Source organism: Podarcis filfolensis (genome assembly GCF_964270895.1).
Source record: "Podarcis filfolensis genome assembly, chromosome: 12".
Classification (NCBI taxonomy): domain Eukaryota; kingdom Metazoa; phylum Chordata; class Lepidosauria; order Squamata; family Lacertidae; genus Podarcis; species Podarcis filfolensis.
The window spans coordinates 54,431,974-54,457,767 of record NC_139614.1 but is presented as its reverse complement, the minus strand read 5'-3'; the positions used below and the strand labels follow the sequence as shown (position 1 = coordinate 54,457,767).

General features: G+C 46.3%; 3 protein-coding genes across 6 annotated transcripts in view; 1 reads left to right on the top strand and 2 right to left on the bottom strand.

Moving 5' to 3' along the window:
* Positions 1-2,888, bottom strand: part of LOC310746132 (tumor necrosis factor receptor superfamily member 16-like) — a 47,405-nt gene extending 44,517 nt beyond the window's left edge. Inside the window, exon 1 of the mRNA XM_083579911.1 lies at positions 1,974-2,888. Coding sequence (XP_083436037.1) covers positions 1,974-2,072 — 99 coding nt within the window. The 5' untranslated portion in view covers positions 2,073-2,888. The remainder of the gene's footprint in view (positions 1-1,973) is intronic.
* The window catches only part of LOC310746227 (cathelicidin-related peptide Oh-Cath-like), a 520,941-nt gene that overhangs the window by 357,473 nt on the left and 137,674 nt on the right, over positions 1-25,794 (top strand). The gene's annotated exons all lie outside the window — the stretch shown is intronic.
* Positions 22,420-25,794, bottom strand: part of LOC310746154 (D-serine dehydratase-like) — a 30,916-nt gene continuing 27,541 nt past the window's right edge. For all 4 annotated transcript variants that reach the window (XM_083579966.1, XM_083579968.1, XM_083579965.1 and 1 more), the window contains one exon: positions 22,420-24,953. In XM_083579966.1, the coding sequence (XP_083436092.1) occupies positions 24,864-24,953 (90 nt within the window). In that variant the 3' untranslated portion in view covers positions 22,420-24,863. The remainder of the gene's footprint in view (positions 24,954-25,794) is intronic.

The window sequence follows — 25,794 nt, the reverse complement described above, 5'->3', positions numbered from 1 at the left end:
GCAAGGAACCCTTCCTTGCCTTTGCTGTCACTGAAAAGCACCAGGAGCAGTCATACCCAGAAATGCATTAACCACATTGCATACAAAATATTATTATTATGCATTAAATCTGCATGGCACCCTTCGTAGGCAGATCTCAGGGAGGTTCACAAAGCAAAATCACAACATAAAAACTGCAAAATGCACAGCAAAAACGCCCTTCCTGTTTTAACCAGAGGTGAATCTCTGTTCCTTCTCGAACACAGATCCCCGCTGAATGCATGCGGAACAGCCTCATCTATGCCAAAGTGGGGACAGAGAAAAGGAAGGGCCTGCCCTCTTTTACTTGCCATCACCCCCAAAGCAAAGCTGACTGGGTAATTTAAAGGGCAACTATTTTATATCTTGAGATCTCAAGTAGAGAGTCTGGATTTCCCAGGAAAACTCCCTCTCACCACTGGTGAATGTGGCAAGGGGGCCTGTTTCTGCTCTCTCTCAGTCTCCTCCAACTGGTGACAAGTCCTTTAGAAGCCAGCAGTTCTGAAGAATTCAAGCAGTTCTGGAGAGCTGAGACCTTAGCACCCTTTTTCCAGAGCTGGGAGGAGGGTGTGGGGCAGTGAAATAAATTGCCCAAGCTTCGGAGCCAGCTGCAGCCCGGCCCACCTCACAGGGCTGTTGTACTTTGCCCTTGTTGTTGTTGTTTTTTTTAAATCTTGTGATATCTTTTGAAGAAGGGTGGTATATATATCTACAGTGGTACCTCAGGTTAAGTACTTAATTCGTTCCGGAGGTCCGTTCTTAACCCGAAACTGTTCTTAACCTGAAGCACCACTTTAGCTAATGGGGCCTCCCGCTGCCGCCGCGCCTCCGGAGCACGATTTCTGTTCTCATCCTGAAGCAAAGTTCTTAATCTGAAGCACTATTTCTGGGTTAGCGGAGTCTGTAACCTGAAGCGTATGTAACCTGAAGCGTATGTAACCCGAGGTACCACTGTAATAAACAATACTAAAACAATACAAAATAACTTTGTGGATGGCAGAAACAAAATCTGCACAGTAAGTGCTAGGAAATCAATGCCACCAATCAAAATCCCCCCCCCCCTGTTTTTAGTCTATTGTTATACTTTAGCTTTAAATTACTGTTGCTGCTTTTTCTTTTTTGGTTTTATATTTCTCTTTTTTTTGTAAACAGTTTTGATATTATTTTTTCAACAATCAAGCAGTACATAAATTTTATGCGATTAGAGAGATTAAGCAGTACTCTCGCATTTTAAACACCCAGCCCCAGTTATGGGGGTCAGGGAGAACCGTTTGCTGCACGCTACTCCAGGCTGAGAGCAACGCCCTCTTATTTATGCTCAGAGGCACTCTTTCAGGCCATCCCAAAGTAGCTCCAAGCCTCTTAAATCCAAGTTTGCGCGTGTGCTGGGAAACTAGCGCGCTGCTGCTCCTAAAAACTATTTCTCCAAACTCGTGCACTTTAAACAAACGCCCACGCACACACACACACAAATATATATCAAAAAAATCACGGACCAACTGCATCAGCCAAATTCAAACTCATCGTCAAGTCCCTGTCCGGACACCCCCCAGCCACGCCCTTTCTTGAAGACGGAGATCCTCTGGAAGAGCGCGACTTACTCCCGAGAAAGCGCGCAAGTCTCCGTTCATTTCCTTTGGAGAGATCGACGCGCAACTTTCAAATCCAAGCGGTGGTTGTCTTCCAAGGAGCGAAGGGCGCGCAAAGATCTTCGCCCCCAAATATGGCCCAAATATCCAAGTTTCCCGGGTCGAAACGGCACGGAATTAATTGGAGCGGGGGGGGGGGGAATAAACTCCAGGGGAGGAGAAGGAGGAGAAGAGAGCAGGATCCTAGAATTGCGAAGCGGCAAAGGGCCCCCCAAGGATCATCCAGCCCAACCCCCGCCTGCAACAGCGCAGGAACCGCGTGGAAGACGGCTGCGTTAGTAACAGGAAGACAAAGGCAAGACTCACCTGAGCAGGGAGGGATTGGAGCAGCAGCAGCAGAAGGCAGGTAAAGGCTCTGGTCACTTTCACGTCCATTTCACCAGAGACTTTTCCTTGGAAATGCATCTTGCACGCCCCTCAATTATATATATTTTTCTTTTCTTTTTAATGCAAGCCAGGAATGCTTCGATCCGAATGCACAACCTCTCTTTTCTTAATGGGTTGTTTTTTTTGGGGGGGGGATAAATAAATAAATAAATACAGAGCCCCCTCCCGCCCACTACTTAACAGTTACCAACCACCCAACGCTTCTCGCGGTCCAAAAATTTGGGTAGAGAGCGCGATCTGCAATCGCAGGGAAACTGGACGCACTTTTTCCCCCAAAGAGGAGTACAGATTTGTCCCTTCCTGTCCCTCCTCTTTCTTTCTTTCTTTCTTTCTTTCTTTCTTTCTTTCTTTCTTTCTCCCCCGATTTAAAAAAAAAAAAGGCAACCCAACTGCTAAAACGAAGCGGCCTCTGGGGAGAGCGAGCGCGGAGCTGCGTTTGGCATCTGGGGGTCCCGGAAAGTCTCTCCAGATGTTGCTCCAGAGGCGTCGGCGCGCGCAGGAGGAGCCGAGCCTCTTTCTTCCCCGAGGAGGAAGGGTTTGCAGTTTTGCAGAAGATAAACGAGGAGAGGGAAAAGTGGGGAGGAGAATCAAAAGGGCGCAGAGCCGCTCGCTGGATCCCTCGCTGGGCGTTGCGCAGTTTTTTTCCTCCCCGGATCTCTCTGGCACCGTGGAAAAGTTCGCCCGGGGCTGGCGAGGCTGCGAGCGGGTTCCTCTTTGCTTCCTTCCCGGCTCCTAGTTTTTCTTCTTCTTCTTCTTCTCCGCCTCCTCCTCGCAAGCCCCGCGAAGGAGCAGCTGCTGAGACGGCCGGGGACGCGCCTCTTCCCCAACACGCGCTCCCTGGCGGCTGACTCGCCCGTCTCCTCCCAGAGGTGGGCGCGCCTGACCTCGCCTCCTTCTCCTCCCTCTCTTCTCCCTCCTGCCTCTCTCTTCCTCCGTCTTTCTCTCCCACCTCCCTTAATTATGATTATTTTTTTAAAAACCCCAGGAAACATACGGACAGCACTTCAGGATCAGGGCAATTGCGCTTCTTCAAACGCATCCATCAATTTGTGTGTGAAAGCAGCAGTACCGTATGTACTATAAGCTAAACAAGCTATAGCTTAGGGCCCCACTCTCTTGGGGCCCTCAAAAAAATTAAAGGGGAAAAAAAACCTGGATGCACATTTCCAAAATATAACATAAAAAACAAATATAATAAAACCTACATACAGCAAGAGTGTTTTGTGTTGTGTATGGACCTGTTAGATCCATAAATTGTTGTTGTTTAGTCGTTTAGTCGTGTCCGACTCTTCGTGACCCCCTGGACCAGAGCACGCCAGGCCCTCCTGTCTTCCACTGCCTCCCGCAGTTTGGTCAAACTCATGCTGGTAGCTTCGAGAACACTGTCCCACCATCTCGTCCTCCGTCGTCCCCTTCTCCTTGTGCCCTCCATCTTTCCCAGCATCAGGGTCTTTTCCAGGGAGTCTTCTCTTCTCCTGAGGTGGCCAAAGCATTGGAGCCTCAGCTTCAGGATCTGTCCTTCCAGTGAGCACTCAGGGCTGATTTCCTTCAGAATGGAGAGGTTTGATCTTCTTGCAGTCCATGGGACTCTCCAGAGTCTCCTCCAGCACCAGAATTCAAAAGCATCCATTCTTCGGCGATCAGCCTTCTTTATGGTCCAGCTCTCACTTCCATACATCACTACAGTAGTACCTCAGGTTAAGTACTTAATTCGTTCCGGAGGTCCATTCTTAACCTGAAACTGTTCTTAACCTGAAGCACCACTTTAGCTAATGGGGCCTCCTGCTGCCGCTGCGCTGCCGGAGCACAATTTCTGTTCTCATCCTGAAACAAAGTTCTTAACCCGAGGTTCTATTTCTGGGTTAGCTGAGTCTGTAACCTGAAGCGTATGTAACCTGAGGTACCACTGTACTGGGAAAACCACATCTTGAACTATAGGGATCTTTGTTGGCAAGGCGATGTCTCTGCTTTTTAAGATGCTGTCTAGGTTTGTCATTGCTTTTCTCCCAAGACTGCCTCTAAACGGGAGGTCCCATCAATTTGCGTGTGAAAGCAGCAGTGCCGTATTTAAAGGTAAAGGGACCCCTGACCATTAGGTCCAGTCGTGGCCGACTCTGGGTTGCGGCACTCATCTTGCTTTATTGGCCGAGGGAGCCAGCATACAGCTTCAAGGTCATGTGGCCAGCATGACTAAGCTGCTTCTGGCAAACCAGAGTAGCGCACGGAAACGCCGTTTACCTTCCCGCCGGAGCGGTACCTATTTATCTACTTGCACTTTGACCTGCTTTCGAACTGCTAGGTTGGCAGAATGCTTTTTTCTGGGGGTACGCATACCCCAAAACATTTTGTGAATCTAAGTTTGGCCTCATTGAGGGACAGTATTTCAATATGAGTAGGAAAATGAGAGTACCCCTAAACCAGGCATCTCCAAACTCAGCCCTCTAGCTGTTTTGGGACTGCAACTCCCATCATCCGTAGCCAATAGGACCAGCGGTCAGGGATTATGGGAATTGTAGTCCCAAAACATCTGGAGGGCCGAGTTTGGGGGTGCCTGCCCTAAACATTTTTTTTAGAAAAAAGTCCCTTCCAACTCTGCAATTCTGAGGGTGAAAGAGGAGAGCGCAAAATATGGCTTGAAGCTCAACATCAAAAAACCTAAGATCATGGCCAAGGTCCCATCAACTCCTGGCAAATAGAAGGGGAAGAAATGGAGGCAGTGAGAGATTTTACTTTCTTGGGCTCCATGATCACTGCAGATGGTGACAGCAGTCACGAAATTAAAAGACACCTGCTCCTTGGGAGAAAAGCAATGACAAACCTAGACAGCATCTTAAAAAGCAGAGACATCACCTTGCCAACAAAGGTCCGTATAGTTCAAGCTATGGTTTTCCCAGTAGTGATGTACAGAAGTGACAGCTGGACCATAAAGAAGGCTGATCGCCGAAGAATGGATGCTTTTGAATTCTGGTGGTGGAGGAGACTCTTGAGAGTCCCATGGGCTGCAAGAAGATCAAACCTCTCCATTCTGAAGGAAATCAGCCCTGAGTGCTCACTGGAAGGACAGATCCTGAAGCTGAGGCTCCAAGACTTGGGCCACCTCATGAGAAGAGAAGACTCCCTGGAAAAGACCCCGATGTTGGGAAAGATGGCGGGCACAAGGAGAAGGGGACGACAGAGGACGAGATGGTTGGACAGTGTTCTCGAAACTACCAACATGAGTATGACCAAACTGCAGGAGGCGGTGGAGGACAGGAGGGCCTGGCGTGCTCTGGTCCAGGGGGTCACAAAGAGTCGGACACGACTAAACAACAACAACAAAGAAAGCCAAAAACATCAGGAGCCAAATTTGCCTCTCTTCTGCTAGATTTATGATTCTGTGTTTTAAATCTCTTTGAAGATGGCACAGTTATTAAGAGGTGTTAACAAATTAGAGCGATGGCTGCTTTCCAAAGGCGTGTGTGTATGTGTGTTTGTGTTTGTGCGCCACTCGCAGTACAATCTGCCTACTCCTAAGTAAACCTCACCAAGCTCTATGGCAGGGGTCAGCAAACTTTTTCAGCAGGGAGCCGGTCCACTGTCCCTCAGACCTTGTGGGGGGCCGGGCTATATTTTGGGGGAAAATATGAATGAATTCCTATGCCCCACAAATAACCCAGAGATGCACTTTAAATAAAAGGACACATTCTACTCATGTAAAAACACACTGATTCCCGGACCGTCTGCGGGCAGGATTGAGAAGGGGTGTAAGATAAAAGGGGGAAAATATTTATTTTCATAATTATCATTATTTTTTTTTGTGTGTGTGTGCTTTGTATGGAATGTTTGGCAGGAGATAAGACGGTAAATAACAAACAAAATATTGATGTATGTAATTTTTATTTCTCAATTATATTTTGTGGTAGTACAGTGGTACCTCAGGTTAAGTACTTAATTTGTTCCGGAGGTCCGTTCTTAACCTGAAACTATTCTTAACCTGAACCACCACTTTAGCTAATGGGGCCTCTCGCTGCTGCTGCGCCGCCAGAGCACGATTTCTGTTCTCATCCTGAAGCAAAGTTCTTAATCTGAAGCACTATTTCTGGGTTAGCGGAGTCTGTAACCTGAAGCGTTTGTAACCTGAAGCATATGTAACCCGAGATACCACTGTATGGTTGTAATGTTTTTTTGTAACATAAAATCATTCAATAAATTTTTTTTTTAAAAAAAGACAGAAGGCGATTGGGCCGGATCTCGCCCCCGGGCCTTAGATTGCCTACCCCTGCTCTATGGGGCCTGATTCTCAGGACAGGCCTAGGCAAGTCTACTCAGAAGTAAACTCCCTTGAAAAGGGGTAGGATTGCAGCCTTTCCATTTCATCTGATAATGGTCTACTCAGAAGTCTATCTGACTGAGTTCAATGGGGCTTGCTCCTAAGTAAGTCAGTATCGGAGCGCAGCATTACAGTGCGATCAAATCATAGAATTGTAGGGATGGAAGGGGTACCCGACAGTCATCTATTCCAACCCCCTGCGATGGAGAAACAAGTGAGTAAGTCCTATTGAATCCAGAGGGTCTTAACTCCCAGATAAGTGGGGTTTTTCAAGAGCAGGCATTTCAAGCCTGCAACCCAATATACCTGCTTTCCTGGGAGTAAGGGCCTCTGAATCAGTGAGACCGACTTCTGAATGTTGTAGACAGTTCGGCGCCTCTAGGGCACCTTCCATTTTCCCAACCAGGGAGATTTTAATCGCAGCCGGTATTTGTACTGGGTTTGAAATTCCTGCTTGCTTTTATTGCTGATGTGCGTGTTTTTAATTTTCGTCCTTTTTTTTTTTAATTGCTAATCGCTTCGAGGCATCTCCGTGGGAAAGCGATTCATCACTTAAGCAAGCCAATAAGGAGAATCGAGGACGGCACTTTGTTTTCTCACTCAGTGCTTGGCCATGAAGACGTTCTCTTTAAAAAAACAAATAATAATCTTGCTCCTCTTTCCCTGGAGGCGCACAAAACAGCTTGCAAAATTAAAACGCAGCAGCGCTGAATAATCTCTGAAACCGTGGAGGGTTCGAGACCCCAGCAAGACAGCGAAACGCAAAGAGCAGGTTTTACTAGGGGCAGAATAAAATCACAAGCTTGACAGCGCTCTGTGGAAGAAATAAAAGTTTTTAATGGATGTATTGAAATTTAAAGGGGTGTAGGGGAGGGGAAAGGGCCGCGGGTGGCGCTGTGGGTTAAACCACAGTGCCTAGGACTTGCCGATCAGAAGGTCGGCGGTTCGAATCCCCGCGACGGGGTGAGCTCCCGTTGCTCGGCCCCTGCTCCTGCCAACCCAGCAGTTCAAAAGCACGTCAAAGTGCAAGTAGATAAATAGGTACCACTCTGGCGGGAAGGTAAACGGTGTTTCCGTGCGCTGCTCTGGTTTGCCAGAAGTGGCTTAGTAATGCTGGCCACATGACCCGGAAGCTGTACGCCGGCTCCCTTGGCCAGTAAAGCGAGATGAGCGCCGCAACCCCAGAGTCGGCCAAGATTGGACCCGATAGCATGCCATGTACAAAGGGTCCTTTTACCTTTACCTGGGAAGATGGGCAAACTAATACAGTGGACACTTGGGTTGCGAACGTGATCCATGCAGGAAGGTAAACGGCGTTTCTGTGCGCTGCTCTGGTTCGCCAGAAGCGGCTTAGTCATGCTGGCCACATGACCCGGAAGCTGTACGCCGGCTCCCTTGGCCAGTAAAGCAAGATGAGCGCCGCAACCCCAGAGTCGGCCACGACTGGACCTAATGGTCAGGGGTCCCTTTACCTTAGGGGACGGGAGGGAAGTGAAGTGATTATAATATTATTCCTTGCATTTTTATTCCATGCTCCCTCAAAAGAGCTCAGACTGAGGCCCATGTATTCCTGTATTTATTTCCCAACTTTTCCTCAAAGGAGTATGTGGTTCACCCCCCCAGTAAATAATAATAATAATAATAATAATAATAATAATAATAATAATAAACCGGGCTCAGGGCGGCTTACAACAAATTTAAAACACTTAATTGTAAAAGCAGCATAAAATACAGTATAAAAACATGAATAACAATAAAAATAAACAATAATCTCTACAACGACCCTGTGAGGGAGGTGAAGAGGCTGTCACTGGCTCCAAGGTCAACAAGGGAGCTTCAGGACTGAGTGGGGATTTGAACCCTGATCTCCTAGTATGACACTCTAACCACTACACCACACTTCCCTCCTAGAGTCCGTCTGCGATGGGACGGCTCTATCAATTAAGTACGTGAATAAATAAATGTCACCTGAAATATCTTCCTTGAAGCTTGAAATTTGTTTTACTCTGGATGGTTTTATGTGATGTTTTAATGTGCTGTAAACATCTTTTAGTCCAGTCCCTCCCTTTAAATTATAAAGTAGTACGGAAATGAAATTGACAACAACAGCAACTCTCACTGGGGGAAAATGGCACGTTAGACACCTCGTTGCGGTGACCGTAACGATACGATACGATAATCTTTATTGTCATTGTCCCATACAGAAACAACCAAGTTGAAAAAAATCTACGCCAGACATTCAAAAACCAACAAGCCTGCTATCCCAGCTATCCCAGCCTGGTTATCAGCCTAAAAACTCTGATGTTGTTTTATAGTTGTTTAGTCATGTCCGACTCTTCGTGACCCCCTGGACCAGAGCACGCCAGGCACTCCTGTCTTCCACTGCCTCCCGCAGTTTGGTCAAACTCATGCTGGTAGCTTTGAGAACACTGTCCCACCATCTCGTCCTCTGTCGTCCCCTTCTCCTTGTGCCCTCCATCTTTCCCAACATCAGGGTCTTTTCCAGGGAGTCTTCTCTTCTCATGAGGCGGCCAAAGTCTTGGAGCCTCAGCTTCAGGATCTGTCCTTCCAGTGAGCACTCAGGGCTGATTTCCTTCAGAATGGAGAGGTTTGATCTTCTTGCAGTCCATGGGACTCTCAAGAGTCTCCTCCAGCACCATAATTCAAAAGCATCCATTCTTCGGCGATCAGCCTTCTTTATGGTCCAGCTCTCACTTCCATACATCACTACTGGGAAAACCATAGCTTGAACTATACGGACCTTTGTCGGCAAGGTGATGTCTCTGCTTTTTGCTTTTTTTCTGATACCCCATAATTCTGATACCCCATAATTAAATACAATATATTATCAAATACAATATACTCCCATAGAGTGTATACACCTAGGTTTAAGGTGCCATTTGGCGATGAACTTGTATATATTCGAGTTTCTAACACTGCTGGGAATTACAAGTGCGGAGAGTGGGCTCAGGTCCAGGAAACTCCAAAAATAAATGCGTTAACCTTGGCTCATGGTGGACAGCTCAGTCCGGAGAGCATGAAACTGTTAACCCGAGGGTCGTGGGTTCCAGCCCCATGTTGGCAAAAGATTCCTGCATTGCAGCGGGTTGGGCTAGATGACCTTGGGGAACCCCTTCCAATTTTACAGTTCTATAATTCTACGCTGTTGTGTTCAGATCCTGCTTTCAGGCTTCCCATAAAGGGCATCTAGTTGGCCGCTGCAAGAACAGGATGTTGGCGAGATGGATCCCCTTTTGACCAGATCCTGCTGCAAGAGCTCTCCTTGCGTATCGATCGCCGATCTTACCTGGGACTGTGTAGTTAAGGCGCTCAGCGACGTGAATATTGCTGCTTCTTCTTCCTCTTCTTCTTCTTCTTCTTCTTCTTCTTCTTCTTCTTCTTCTTCTTCTTCTTCTTCTTCTTTGGCAATCCCTCATAGCCAAGTAAGATTGTCTTCCATAAACACGGTTTTAATAATGAGTCCGTAAGTGGCTGTGGAGGCCAATTCTGGATCCACATGTCCTTCCACAGTGGGGACATTGGTTTCCGTGCAGGAGTTGATCACGGTGTGGATTTGCCAAGCGTGCCTTCCTCTTAGCACGTTTCTCCCTTGCGTCCTGAGTTCGAGTGTCTTCAAAGCCCATGACACCTTTGGTAAAGGCTGTTCTCCAACTGGAGCGCTCTCAGCCCAGTGTTTCTCAGTTGTCGGTGTTTATACTACTTTTATTTTTTAGGATTTGCCTTGAGACAGTCTTTAAACCTCTTTTGTTGACCACCAGCATTACGCTTTCCCTTTTTATGTTCAGAATAGAGTAGTTGCTTTGGAAGACGATCATCAGGCATCCGCACAACATGACCAGTCCAACGAAGTGGATGTTGAAGAATCATTGCTTCCACACTGGTGATCAGTATACCTGAAGGAGCGTCTCCACCTCCATCGTTCTGCCCGGACACTGAGGTCCAGCTCCGAGGGCCTTCTGGCTTTTCCTTCCCTGCGAGAAGTGAGGTTACAGGGAACCAGGCAGAGGGCCTTCTTGGTGGTGGCGCCCGCCCTGTGGAACGTCCTCCCGTCAGATGTCAAAGAGAAAAACAACTACCAGACTTTTAGAAGACATCTGAAGGCAGCCCTCTTTAGGGAAGCTTTTAATGTTTAACAGGCTACTGTATTTTAATACTTTGTTGGAAGCCGCCCAGAGTGGCTGGGGAAACCCAGCCAGATGGGTGGGGTATAAATAATAAATTATTATTATTAATATTAATATTGTAACTTTTTTCTTCTTAAAAAGAACACAATTTCCTGTATCATAAAGGGAAGAACCTTTGCTTAGAAACAGTGAAAAAGGAACTAATTCTTCTCAGTTGTGGAAAAAAGGTCACCCAGAAATGAGAAGTTGGAATCACCGTAATAATAATAATAATAATAATAATAATAATAATAATAATATATTATTTATACCCTGCCCATCTGGGTGCGTTTCCTCAGCCACTCTGGGCAGCACCCAACAGAATATTAAAAACATCAAACATTAAAAACTTCCCTATTATTATTATTAGTAGTAGTAGTATTATTATTTTCCAGAAAAACCCGATAGCACGCCATATACAATTTTGGCAGACGTCTCCCCCCCCCAACCCCCTCTTTTTCTCTTGCCAATGCCATCTTCCCACCCCAAACCCCACCCCACCCTTTCAACATTATCTCTACATTCAGAGTCAGCTTGTAAAAATGGTTATTGACTCTGCATCCCGCTGTCTCTTTTGTCAGGAGGGATGTATGCAGACAAGGCCCTTCCTGGACTGGGGGAAGGGGCCAGGGGATTCCAGAGATCAAGGGATGGAAAATAAAGACCTGTTAGGTCAGCCCCCTGGGGCCAGGGCAAGTTTATGTCCTCCTCTCTCCCCCTTCTCCCCCCATCCCCTCCTTGCAATAAACCCAAGCCGTGGGGGTGTCCCAATCTCCTTTCTGGTTTTAATTGTTTTAAACTGCAGGCTCTGGGCTTCTCAGCCTTGATCAAAGTTAGCCTCTCCGAAATCAATAACAACTGGGCTAGGGGTGTTAGGAAGAACGAGAGAATGGCAATCCTGTCTCCCTTCTTAGGTGAGTGTTTGAGGACTGAGACATTTGCAGGGAAACCAAGATGCTTGTTGACGAAGCTATTGTACTATACCAACCTTACTGTGTGCTTGTGAAACATGGACCACTTATAAACGCCACCTCCAGCTCCTCGAAAGATGCCATCAACGGGGTCTCCGAAAATTTTTACACATCATTTGGGAAGACGCGGGTGGCACTGTGGGTTAAACCACAGTGCCTAGGACTTGCCGATCAGAAGGTCGGCGGTTCGAATCCCCGCGACAGGGTGAGCTCCCGTTGCTCAGTCCCTGCTCCTGCCAACCTAGCAGTTCAAAAGCACCTCAAAGTGCAAGTAGATAAATAGGTACCGCTCCGGCGGGAAGGTAAACGGTGTTTCCGTGCGCTGCTCTGGTTCGCCAGATAGCGACTTAGTCATGCTGGCCTCATGACCCGGAAGCTGTATGCCGGCTCCCTCGGCCAGTAAAGCGAGATGAGCACCGCAACCCCAGAGTCGGCCACGACTGGACCTAATGGTCAGGGATCCCTTTACCTTTACCTTATACCATAATCATACAGTGGTACCTCGGTTTACGATCCAGAATTGGCCTCCATAGTCACTTTCCCTAGCACCTCATATGCTTCCCACTTAACTTGACTTCACATTAAACCCCGGAGTCACAAAAATGTTCGATGCGATTCCTGCACTGTAGGGGGTTGAACCCGATGAGACTCTGGGTCTCTTCCAACTTTGCAGTGCTATGATCCCATGAAACAATTTGCAGCAACGCTATGTATCTATCTCTAATCTTCTTTGCAGCCTTTGCAAGGAGAGGCACTTCCTCACAAAGCCACCTGTTTCACCCAAGAAAAAGAATTGTGCTGTTTCTACCAAGGTATTCCTTCTGCGTGTCAACAAAGATTTCAGAAATCTCTTGGATCACTGTATTAGGGCAGATTAGCAGACAGGGGAATATGTCTTCTGCCTGATATTGGCCACAAGTACAGAATCTGCCTTTGTAAGTGAGCTTGTTATAGCCGCCATCCAGGACTGCGTTTCACAGAATCATAGAACTGTACAGTGGAAAGGGACCTCAACGGTCATCTAGACCAACCCCCCGGCCATGAAGGGATCTCAACCAAAGTATCCATGACAGTTGGCCATCCAGCCTCTGGGATTTTTTCGGGAAGCACACATGCATTTAGTAAAATAACCGCCTCTAAAAATGCTCTGTTTTTTTAAAAAAGCAGAATACCACTGAGAAAGTTTGGATTTCCCTATTGATTGCATGGCCCTTCTGTAATCTACCCAGAATAATAGGATTGTTGTTAACCAGAGTGGTGATGTGGTTGTGGTCATAAGAGTCTTAGCTTTCGGGTAGCCATAACAAAGCCTGCCATACAAAGGGAAGAATCATATCTGGAGCTCCACCTACTTTTTCTTTCTGGCCCCGCCCACCTCTGACATGTGGTCCTCCCGGGAGGTTACCCACCCCTGCCCTAAACCCCAAAATAAGATATGGCCAGCCCAGGAGACTGTCTCTTACAAGATCCATGACAATTTTCTCCAGCTGCTGAGTTTGCAGAATGCTCATCGTCAATTTGTGGTGACCCCGGGAGGCAACTGGTTCTGCAGGCTTTTAAACGGGTTCCCCATCACCTGAGAACTTTTTTGGGGTTGAAGCCACGTTTAGAGTGCAAACATGCAAATACACACACCCAGCTGGCGGCCCCTGCAAAATCAGAGCAGGTCTGCAAAACAGGAGAACCAGGTATTTGGGGATTGGGGTGGACCAGCAAAGTAACGTGGAAGACAAGAGGCACACACCAGGGTCCTTAAGACTGTCGTTGCTACACACAAGCTTCCTGGGACTTGAGGTTGAATCCTGACAAGGCGGAAGTAATGTTGTTGGGAGACAGGGGGTAGGCGGGTGTGAAGGACTCCCTGGTCCTGAATGGGGTAACTGTGCCCCTGAAGGACCAGGTGTGCAGGCTCACAGCTGTCCATGGAGGCGCAAGTCAATTCTGTGTCCAGGGCAGCTGTCTACCAGCTCCATCTGGTACGTAGGCTGAGACCCTCCCTGCCCGCGGACTGTCTTGCCAGAGTGGTGCATGCTCTGGTTATCTCCCGCTTGGACTACTGCAATGCACTCTACGTGGGGCTACCTTTGAAGGTGACCCGGAAACTACAACTAATCCAGAATGTGGCAGCAAGACTGGTGACTGGGAGTGGCCGCCGGGACCACATAACACCGGTCTTGAAAGACCTACATTGGCTCCCAGAACGTTTCCGAGCACAATTCAAAGTATTGGTGCTGACCTTTCAAGCCCTAAACGGCCTTGGCCCTGCGTACCTGAAGGAGCGTCTCCACCCCCATTGTTCAGCCCAGACACTGAGGTCCAGCTCCGAGGGCCTTTTGGCAGTTCCCTCCCTGCGAGAAGTGAGGTTACAGGGAACCAGGCAGAGGGCCTTCTCGCTAGTGGCCCCCATCCTGTGGAACGCCCTCCCATCAGATGTCAAAGAAATAAACAACTATCTGACATTTAGAAGACATCTGAAGTTAGCCCTGTTTAGGGAAGTTTTTAATGACTGATGTTTTGATGTATTTTTAATCTTTTGTTGGAAGCTGCCCAGAGTGGGCGGGGTATAAATAAAATAAATTATTACTATTATTATTATTGGACAGGAAATCTCATAGAATCAAATAACTGTAGGGTTGGAATCGATTGTCCCAGCTCCTCGGTTTCCCCCCCCAAATTAGTTCTCCCCAGTTTATTTTTTTAAGCCCTCGTGAAAATTCATCATGTGGATTTCTCTGCCAGGGTCCTACACGAGAGTAGGACGATCCTAACAATAAACACATTTGTGTGTGACTAATATACTTCTCTCTTTTTTCGCAAGAGGTTTTCCCTTTGCATGTCGGATGTCATTTCTCGCTGTTTCCCCATATTTTTGCGTACTTTCCCTGCAATAGATGCGTTCCGGTCAGACAAGTCTGCCTTGCAAAATTCAGAAGAGCGACCTAGGCGGTCAGAAAGGATTAATAAGCGAGGGGGACGTCCTCACCGAATAACTGCAAGTTGCCTGGGCATCTCTGAGCTCTCTGAGCAACATTGCCTGGGGGAGAAGGCTGTTCTGCCTGCTTCCTGCTCTTTAAAACCCAGCTGGGATACCAGCAAGATCAAAGGCACCAGCCTCTGCTACTGTTCATCTGGCAGGGTTAATAGACCCCCTTAGCCTGGCAGATTCCAAAGAGTGGGAGGCAGAGATCAGAGGGAAAGGCACACATTCGCCCTTTCCAAAGGAAGAGGAAGAATGAACAAGCCCCCTTTTATCTAAATGAGTGGTATTTAGATAACAGGCGTGCTCAGCAAACAGCTTCTGGGGTGCCCCAAAATTATACCCCTTGCAAGCCCCTGCTCTCTCCAAATACACTATCCTGGTCTGTTCAGGGCCAACCCCCCCCCAAACCCATCTTTTGTAGGAAGCTGCCTGGGAGCAGGTTTTGGGTTTTCCAACACTCCCAAGACCACCATTCTGAGAAGAGTTTTAAACGACAGGAATCCTTTAAACCAGGGGTCAGCAAACTTTTTCTGCAGGGGGGGCGGTCCACTGTCCCTCAGACCTTGTGGGGGGCCGGACAATATTTTGGAGAAGAAAAAAAAAACCTGAACAAATTCCTATGCCCCACAAATAACCCAGAGATGCACTTTAAATAAAAGCACACACATTCTACTCATGTGAAAACACCAGGCAGGCCCCACAAATATCCCAGAGATGCATTTTAAATAAAAGGACACATTCTACTCGTGTAAAAATACGCTGATTCCAGGTCCATCTGCGGACCGCATTTAGAAGGCGATAGGGCCGGATCCGGCCCCCGGGCCTTAGTTTGCCTACCCATAATTTAAACAGACGTTATTATTAAGGGTTTGTTGCTTTTATATCCAGCCTCCATCGAGCAAAAAGGTGGCTTACCTTGTTTTCCCTCCCCGCACCCTCATTTAATGCCCACGACGACCCTGTGAGGTGGGTTAGGCTGAGAGTGAGTGACTAGCCAAGGGGCACCCAATGAGCTTTGTTGCTGAGTTGGGATTCGAACCCTGAGCTCCCACCAGATCCTAGTCTGACGCTTTAACCACTACACCACAGCAGCTCTCGTGCATTTAAAGTGCTTCCTAATTCATATCATAGCTGCTTTTTTTGGTGAAGAAAGCATATATATATATATGTTGTTGTTGTTTAGTCGTTTAGTCGTGTCCGACTCTTTGTGACCCCCTGGACCAGAGCACGCCAGGCACTCCTGTCTTCCACTGCCTCCCGCAGTTTGGTCAAACTCATGCTGGTAGCTTCGAGAACACTGTCCAACCATCTTGTCCTCTGTCGTCCCCTTCTCCTTGTGCCCTCCATCTTTCCCAACATCAGGGTCTTTTCCAGGGAGTCTTCTCTTCTCATGAGGTGGCCAAAGTCTTGGAGCCTCAGCTTCAGGATCTGTCCTTCCAGTGAGCACTCAGGGCTGATTTCCTTCAGAATGGAGAGGTTTGATCTTCTTGTGGTCCATGGGACTCTCAAGAGTCTCCTCCAGCACCATAATTCAAAAGCATCCATTCTTCGGCGATCAGCCTTCTTTATGGTCCAGCTCTCACTTCCATACATCACTACCGGGAAAACCATGGCTTTAACTATACAGACCTTTGTTGGTGTGTGTGTGTGTGTGTGTGTGTGTGTGTGTGTGTGTGTATATATATATATATATATATATATATATATATATATATATGTTGGTATACACACACACACACACACACACACACACACACACAGAGTGTGGTACCTTGGTTCTCAGACTTAATTTGTTCCGGAAGTCTGTTCCAAAACCAAAGTGCGCTTTCCCATACAAAGCAATGCAAAACGGATTAATCCGTTCCAGACTTTAAAAAACAACCCCTAAAACAGCAATTTAACATGGATTTAAGGAGACCATTGATCCGCAAAATGAAAGCGATAATCAGTGTACTGTACCATAAAATAAATAAGACAGTATAGTAGATAATAAAAATTAAAATTAATTTCTGCAGTCACACGATCAATCCATCAGTAGCTGAACTGGGTACCACACCGTCACAAAAACAAACAAACCAAAAAAGCCTCAAAATCGAAATAAATCGCAAAAACAAAAGCGCCAAACGTAATCCATTCCGGAAGTCTGTTTGACTTCCGAAATGTTAGAAAACCAAGGTGCATCTTCTGATTGGTGCAGGTGCCCTGGAAACAATAGCCGACAGCGGCATCGAATGTTTGGCTTCCGAAAAACGTTCGAAAACTGGAACACACACACACACACACACACACACACGGGGGGGGGGGGACGGGACACAGGGCTACATATACTCCTAAACATTTTGTGGATCTTTGTACCTTTCTCCATTTACTGTATTTATTTTCCCCAATTTGAACTATAAAATGGTGATTTTCTTGAGTCAAAACCCCTAAACATTTTTTAAGGAAAGAAAGCATCCTGTGTCTGTCTGTCTGCCTGTCTCTCTCTCTCTCTGTGTATTATATATTCATGCAAGTTCTGAGCCAAGCCACAGGTAATAGAAGAGGGCACCCCCCTCGCATTGGAAGAAAACCTCTTGGAAACGATGCCTTCTGCAAGATAAGGCGTGCATCTTCCAAACACAAATTTAAATGTTGCACTTTGCCCTGGCATGCAAGAGTGTTGTGGTTTCTTAAAAAAAAAAAAAGCCTTTTTACCTTATTCTTGATTTTAATTATATTTGGGGATTTTAATTCCTTTTTTTAAAAAAAAAACCTCCAGTCTTTTATTGACAAACTTAGTTTTCATTTTTATATTTTATATTTCTGCAAACTGCTTAGTGGTCCTGTTTGCAATCGAGCGGTACATACATTCTAGTTTAGAAATTGTGAAACAAAACAAAAAACCCCAGTCGGTGGAATTTGCCACCACAAGATGTAGCCATGGTCGCCAGCTTAGAATTGTCGAGTTGGAAGGGGAAGCCGAGGGTCATCTAGTCCAACCCCCCGCATTCATAGCTGTCAAGTGTCCCTTATTTGAAGGGACAGTCCCTTATTCCAGCACCATGTCCCGCTGCTGTCCCTTATTGATGGATGTCCCTTAAATGATGTTCCTTAAATTTCAAAGGAAGCAGCTCCTCTCCCTTCCTCCCGGCCAGGGAGGAGGGAGGCTCCAACTGTGTTGCTTGGCTGTGTTGCTCACCCAATAAGAAGTCTAAGAACGACTGGGGGGTGGAGCTTGCATGCCTTGTGTGTGGCTAGTTAATGCAAGCTGAGGGGTTTTTTGAATGCTGGGCGCCATTTTGTTGCACGTGCTGCTGCAAACGTTGCAGTGCAAAGCCAGGCCGGGGAGCCATCTTAATTTGAGGCTGCATAGGCCTTGTGGTGCATGTGATTCAGATTCTATTCAGTTGAACCTCTGGTTACAAAGTTGGTTGGACAGTGTTCTCGAAGCTACCCAGCATGAGTTTGACCAGACTGCAGGAGGACAGGAAGACTGGAGTGCCTGGAACAGGTGAGGCTGCAGGTCCCTTATTTTGGCTGCTGGTCCCTTATTTTCAAATCTGTAAGTTGACAGCTATGCGCATTGCAGAAATACGCAGGTGTTCCATTCGGGGATCAAACCTGCAACCTTGGTGTTATCAACACCACGCTCTAAACAACTGAGCTATCCACTTGGAAGGCTGCCAAAGAAGATGGAAGGCCTCATTAGGGCAAGCGCGCCTCGGTTTAAGAGTGGATTTGGTTTAAGAACAGACTTAAAGTAGTTGCTTTGGAAGACGATCATCAGGCATCTGCACAACATGACCAGTCCAACGAAGTTGATGTTGAAGAATCATTGCTTTGACACCGGTGATCTTTGCTTCTTCCAGTACACTGGTATTAGTTCACCTGTCTTCCCAGGGGATTTGTAAACGGACTTGTTAAGTTGTGGGTGAACACAGAATCATAGAATCATAGAGTTGGAAGAGACCACAAGGGCCATCGAGTCCAACCCCCTGCCAAGCAGGAAACACCATCAGAGCACTCCTGACATATGGTTGTCAAGCCTCTGCTTAAAGACCTCCAAAGAAGGAGACTCCACCACACTCCTTGGCAGCAAATTCCACTGTCGAACAGCTCTTACTGTCAGGAAGTTCTTCCTAATCTTTAGGTGGAATCTTCTTTCTTGTAGTTTGGATCTATTGCTCCGTGTCCGCTTCTCTGGAGCAGCAGAAAACAACCTTTCTCCCTCCTCTATGTGACATCCTTTTATATATTTGAACATGGCTATCATATCACCCCTTAACCTCCTCTTCTCCAGGCTAAACATGCCCAGCTCCCTTAGCCGTTCCTCATAAGGCATCGTTTCCAGGCCTTTGACCATTTTGGTTGCCCTCCTCTGGACACGTTCCAGTTTGTCAGTGTCCTTCTTGAACTGTGGTGCCCAGAACTGGACACAGTACTCCAGGTGAGGTCTGACCAGAGCAGAATACAGCGGCACTATTACTTCCCTTGATCTAGATGCTATACTCCTATTGATGCAGCCCAGAATTGCATTGGCTTTTTTAGCTGCCGCATCACACTGTTGGCTCATGTCAAGTTTGTGGTCAACAAAGACTCCTAGATCCTTTTCACATGTACTGCTCTCAAGCCAGGTGTCACCCATCTTGTATTTGTGCCTCTCATTTTTTTTGCCCAAGTGCAATACTTTACATTTCTCCCTGTTAAAATTCATCTTGTTTGTTTTGGCCCAGTTCTCTAATCTGTCAAGGTTGTTTTGAAGTGTGATCCTGTCGTCTGGGGTGTTAGCCACCCCTCCCAGTTTGGTGTCATCTGCAAATTTGATCAGGATGCCCTTGAGTCCATCATCCAAGTCGTTGATAAAGATGTTGAATAAGACTGGGCCCAAGACAGAACCCTGTGGCACCCCACTAGTCACTCTTCTCCAGGATGAAGAGGAACCATTGATGAGCACCCTCTGGGTTCGGTCAGTCAGCCAGTTACAAATCCACTGAGTGGTAGCATAGTCAAGACCGCATTTTACCAGCATTTTACAAGTTGATGTTGAAGAATCATTGCTTTGACACTGGTGATCTTTGCTTCTTCCAGTACACTGGCATTAATTCACCTGTCTTCCCAGGGGATTTGTAAACGGACTTGTTAAGTTGTGGGTGAACATATCAGACGACACAGCGATTCTTCAAACAGCTCTTGTTTATTCACAGGCCAGGACAGAACTGAACTGAAGGGTTCAGTCAGCCTGCTTATATAGAGCTCCAGTACAACGTAACTGTAACAATTTTCTAAAACTATCCAATCACTGAACGTCACTTTTGATCCCTTATTTGCATAACTATCTACAGTATCCCCCTGCTGGCCCAGGGTGAGAACTTCAGTACATAACAGGACTCATTCATGTTTATGGAAGACAATCTTATTCGGCTATGAGGCTTGCCAAAGAAGAAGAAAGGAAGCAGCAGCAGCTAGGGAAAGAATAGTCCCTCTGGATGGGGGATATGTTGTCATGCTCCTTCTGGGGTCGTTTGTCCACCTTTGGTCCCCATCCTGCACTCAGCTCTCACCTGGGGCTCCTGCAAGCCGTCAGCATGCGACAGCGTCCACAATCCTGGGAACGGCTTTGACTAGTTGGCTAAACTAGGTGAGAACAGCCAATGGGTCTCAAACCTTCAGTGAGTTAATAATAATAATAATTCTTATTTATTTATATCCCGCCCTCCCCAGCCGAAGCCGGGCTCAGAGCGGCTAACAACAATAAAAGTAACACAGCTTACATATAATCACAATCAATTACTTGAAATGCATTCTAAAATCAATTCATTCTAAAATCAATTCAGAATCAAATTCATGGCAACCGTTGGGCTAGAGTTCTATGAGGATTACCAAAGGAGGGGGTCAGGCTGTGCCTTGGCCAAAGGCCTGGTGGAACAGCTCTGTCTTGCAGTCCCTGCGGAAAGATGTCAAGTCCCGCAGGGCCCTAGTCTCTTGTGACAGAGCGTTCTACCAAGTCGGGGCCACGGCCGAAAAACCCCTGGCACTGGTCGAGACCAGCCTAACCTCCCTGTGGTCCGGGATCTCCGAGATGTTTTTATTTGAAGACCGTAAGGTCCTCCGTGAGACATACCAGGAGAGGCGGTCCCGTAGGTACGAGGGTCCTAGGCCGAATAGGGCTTTAAAGGTTAAAACCAGCACCTTAAACCTGATCCTGTACTCCACCGGGAGCCAGTGCAGCTGGTAGAGCACCCGGTGTATGTGATCCCGCGGCGAAGACCCCGTAAGGAATCTCGTCGCTGCATTCTGCACCCGCTGGAGTTTCTGGGTCAGCTTCAAGGGCAGCCCCACGTAGAGTGAGTTACAATAATCAAGTCTGGAGGTGACTGTAACGTGGATCACTGTGGCCAGATCAGGGTGAGAGAGGTAAGGAGCCAACTGCATGCGGACAGACTCTCCGGTGAATTGAGAGGATGATGTATTTTTGATCATTTGTTATGCTGAAATTCTTAATTAAAAAAAAATCCAAAAAAAGGAAGAAGAACCAAGCAAGGTGGACTTTTCTTGTTTCCTCGCAGACCCTCTTTTCCAACGGCCCCCCCCCAAGTGTTTCCCAGGTACCTGCCCAGCCACCCCCAATTCCAATCCGCAGGATTAACAAATGGTATATATTTTTCCGCTGGTGGAAAGAATAGGCAGGAGTTGTTGAGGCACTTCAAAGGAGGGTCATTGAGAAAGATCAGAGGCAGGCAGCTGTGTGGTCAGGCTCCCCCCCCCCCCACTGGGAAGGAGAGGGCCCTAGAATTTTATGATCGCCTGGCTGGATCCCTTTAAAGTCCTGGGATCTTTGTGTTACGACCCTCTCGCACAGCCAGCGCTCTCCCTTGCTCTTAATCTTTCCGAAGCTGCCTGTTCAGAAGGGGTGGGTGTGTTCTGGGGGAACGGGGTGAGTGCGTAGGGCTCCCTGCCCCCCAAGTCCACAAAGCCAAAGAAATTTCAAGATGTCAGTCTATTTAACATACACCGCCTGGGTCTGACTGCCACACATTTGCTCAGTGAGGAAGGTATAACAGGAATAACACGGTTACAGGTAGGTAGCCGTGTTGGTCTGCCATAGTCGAAACAAAATTACGTAAAAAATTCCTTCCAGTAGCACCTTGTTGTTGTTGTTTAGTCGTTTAGTCGTGTCCGCCTCTTCGTGACCCCCTGGACCAGAGCACGCCAGGCACTCCTGTCTTCCACTGCCTCCCGCAGTTTGGTCAAACTCATGCTGGTAGCTTCGAGAACACTGTCCCACCATCTCGTCCTCTGTCGTCCCCTTCTCCTTGCGCCCTCCATCTTCCCCAACATCAGGGTCTTTTCCAGGGAGTCTTCTCTTCTCATGAGGTGGCCAAAGTATTGGAGCCTCAGCTTCATGATCTGTCCTTCCAGTGAGCACTCAGGGCTGATTTCTTCCAGAATGGAGAGGTTTGATCTTCTTGCAGTCCATGGGACTCTCAAGAGTCTCTTCCAGCACCAGAATTCAAAAGCATCAATTCTTCGGCGATCAGCCTTCTTGATGGTCCAGCTCTCACTTCCATACATCACTTCTGGGAAAACCATGGCTTTAACCTTAGAGACCAACTAAGTTTGTTATTGGTACGAGCTTTCATGTGCATGCACACTTCTTCCGATATCTTCAGGTTTGCCTTGGGGCAAAAGGTGCGTAATAAATTGTAGTCGTAAGAATAAGAAAATTTAATCTCAGGTTAGGAGCTGATAAGCATCAAAAGCGATAGTTGTGGCACTCTGGTTTTTACAAAAGCCCTCTAATAGCAACTAAAACTTTTTAAACCGCTCAGTTCCCAGCGCCGAATCTTTCTATTATCTTTTATGAGTGGCCAAGGGCTCCTTCCAGAAGAACCTGTTTATCAAGCACTCATCCTGACTGGCACACAGAAAGCTCACACAGATGTTAGATTATAGCCGCTGTTTATTGATCATTTGTTCTGATCCATTTACAGGAGTGGTTATGTTCATCTCATTTATTCACTCAACAAAATCTGAATCTTGCCTATTTGTAATCAAACCTCTAAGCGGTTCACTACATTAAAATCACCCGTTAAAAAAAGTTTAAAACACGGCATTAAAAACATTTTAAAAAATCATTACAGTTAACAGCAGGCTGAAAGGAGATTAAAACATTTCACCATTTATGCGTCTGGGCAGGTTTGCCTAACAAAAAATGTTTTAAGCAGGGAGAAACTATGCTTTGAAGGTTTCAATAGGCAGGGAGTTCCATAGTGTAGCTGCTCACAGACTTAAGAGATGTTTCTGGCTGCCCAGCTCACAGGGTGGATAAAAATCAATAGTTTTGTTTTTTAAAAAACAAAAACAACCCAAAATCTGATTTTTAAAATTTTAAATTGGATTTTTTTTATTTGAATCAGATTTTTAAAATAAAATGCTTCTGGAGGTAATATCTTTCTAAAGATAGTTTTCTGCTGAAGTTACAATATAGTGCAAAGGCTATTCATCACGAAATAAGGATTTGTTTAGAGTTTTTCATGTGTGCTAAAACCCAGTCTAAGTGTGTGTTTTTTTAAATTGTTTAACCACATCAGTTAGCAAACATGGATACACATGCTATAATGTTACTGTTTTAGCTAAATAAATTGTTTAAATTGTTATTAAAGAAATGATTGTTTTTCTCCTTCCAATAAAGTACAGCAGCAAAGTTGTCCAAATATAAACAGTTAAACCTCACCATAATGTCACAATTATCGGCCGATGTATTTCTAATAGTATACCCAAATCAGTAATTTTTGACATAACTGTGAAAAATACTCTGAAACTTTTATTATTCCAAAAGTGAAACCTTAATCTGGTTGTCAATATTAGGACGATACCAGCAAGAATGAGTCTTTCTGTTAAAAAAGAGAGATTTGAATCAAGTCTTACTGACTAGTGATTTAAAATCGTGATTTAAATTGATTCGATTTAAATCAAATCCACCCTGCTAACTCACCCCCATTCATTCACATATCTTCATTCGAAATAAGATGTGGTATGTCCTCTTTTTCATTACTGTTTGTATCACAGTTTATAATTTTGGTAAAGTGATATGTCATGCAGGTCATCATCTGTAAATTTTTATTTTCAGTTTATGAAACAATTCTATATTCACCCACCACACTGACAAGAACTATGAAACAGCAGTCAAAATCCGGGATCTCTGTTCAGTGTTGGACATTATATTTGCTGAATACACAAAGCTTCACAGCTTATCTTTCATCGTACTAAGTTGGGTACCTCTCTTCATTTTCAGAGACTTTGAGTCTAAGATTTCATTTTGAACTTGTTATTGAAGTTTGAAGGAATTCTATAAAGATTGTCTATTACGTACCGTATTTTTCACTCCATAAGACGCACTTTTTTCTTCCTAAAAAGTAAGGGGAAATGTCTTTGCGTCTTATGGAGTGAATGCGTCGGCCCTGGAGCCGAATTGCCCAGGGGCAAAAAGCAGATTATGCTTTTTTCTTTTTTTTTTGAAAGAGGGAAGTGTGTGTTGAAACAAAGCTGCTGATCGTTTGCCAATGGGGAGAGAGATAAGGGACGCTAGAGATAAAGGAGGCTGCCTGGGAGGGGGGAGGTAAAGACAGTAAAGGGGGGAAACAGGAAGACTAAAGCAATAAGGAGAGAAATTAGAAGAAAAGGAGGAGCAAAAAACTGCTCCAGCTAAGGAAAAGACACTAATGGGAAAGACACTAAGAGGGATGGGTGTTGAAAGGAAACAGCTGATCAGTGGGATCGGAAGAGAGATAAGGGACGCTAGCGGAGGCTGCCTGGGAGGGGGGAGGTAAAAGCCCATAGATCCTCAGGATTTTTACATTGGGTCACCCCAAATTCACCATCAGATCACATAGCATGTCCATGGCTGCAGCCTGCACCAAAAAAAATCACGCATCCACTGTTTCCTGGGGCTGCAATGGTGCAAAAATGTGGTTGCAAAGCATGGATCCACATGGATTCTCAGGATTTTTGCATTGGGCTACCCCAAACTCACTGTCAGATCACATGTCTGTGGACACAGCATGAACCACAAAAATCATACATCTACTGTTTTGTTCAGAATATTCTTCTTCTTGTTTTCCTGCTCTAAAAACTAGGTGCGTCTTATGGTTGGGTGCGTCTTATGGAGTGAAAAATACGGTATGTATATTGCCTAAACATTGTTGACAAAGCTCACCTCCAACTGCTGTAGATTTTTCTGGAGGAATGCAGAAAAAAGCTTCATAGTTTTACTGAACTCGTCCCGTGAGGCCCGAGTTCAAAAGGCGCTTTGCACACCTTCCGGATCATAAAGGCAGTTCCCATCTCTCTTCCGGCTCGGGAGTCTTTGCTCGCCTCCTCGTCTTCCTACCAGCCTTTGACTGGTTTCCAGGTAGCGACCACACGCCCCTCGCTGTGGACGTAGTAGACAGGATGCATGGCAGCGGTGGCGCAGGCCTGTCGGGGGCACAAGAGTTGTGTACATGTTAAAAAGCCAGAAGCTGAAGAAAATGTTTAAAAGGACATTTGTAAAAAAAAAAAACATGGTCTGAAGCTCAACATCAAAAAAACGAAGATCGTGGCCACTGGGCCCATCACCTCCTGGCAAATAGAAGGGGAAGAAATGGAGGCAGTGAGAGATTTTACTTTCTTGGGCTCCATGATCACTGCAGATGGTGACAGCAGCCACAAAATTAAAAGACACCTGCTTCTTGGGAGAAAAGCAATGACAAACCTAGACAGCATCTTAAAAAGCAGAGACATCACCTTGTCAGCAAAGGTCCGTATAGTTCAAGCTCTGGTTTTCCCAGTAGTGATGTATGGAAGTGAGAGCTGGACCATAAAGAAGGCTGATTGCCGAAGAATGGATGCTTTTGAATTCTGGTGCTGGAGGAGACTCTTGAGAGTCCCATGGGCTGCAAGAAGATCAAACCTCTCCATTCTGAAGGAAATCAGCCCTGAGTGCTCACTGGAAGGACAGATCCTGAAGCTGAGGCTCCAATACTTTGGCCACCTCATGAGAAGAGAAGACTCCCTGGAAAAGACCCTGATGTTGGGAAAGATGGAGGGCACAAGGAGAAGGGGATGACAGAGGACGAGATGGTGGGACAGTGTTCTCGAAGCTACCAGCATGAGTTTGACCAAACTGCGGGAGGCAGTGGAAGACAGGAGTGCCTGGCATGCTCTGGTCCAGGGGATCACGAAGAGGCGGACACGACTAAACAACTAAACAACAACAACAAAAAACCAGAAGCATTTTTGTTAGGGATTGTAGGACAAGACCTGCCCAGAAAAAATA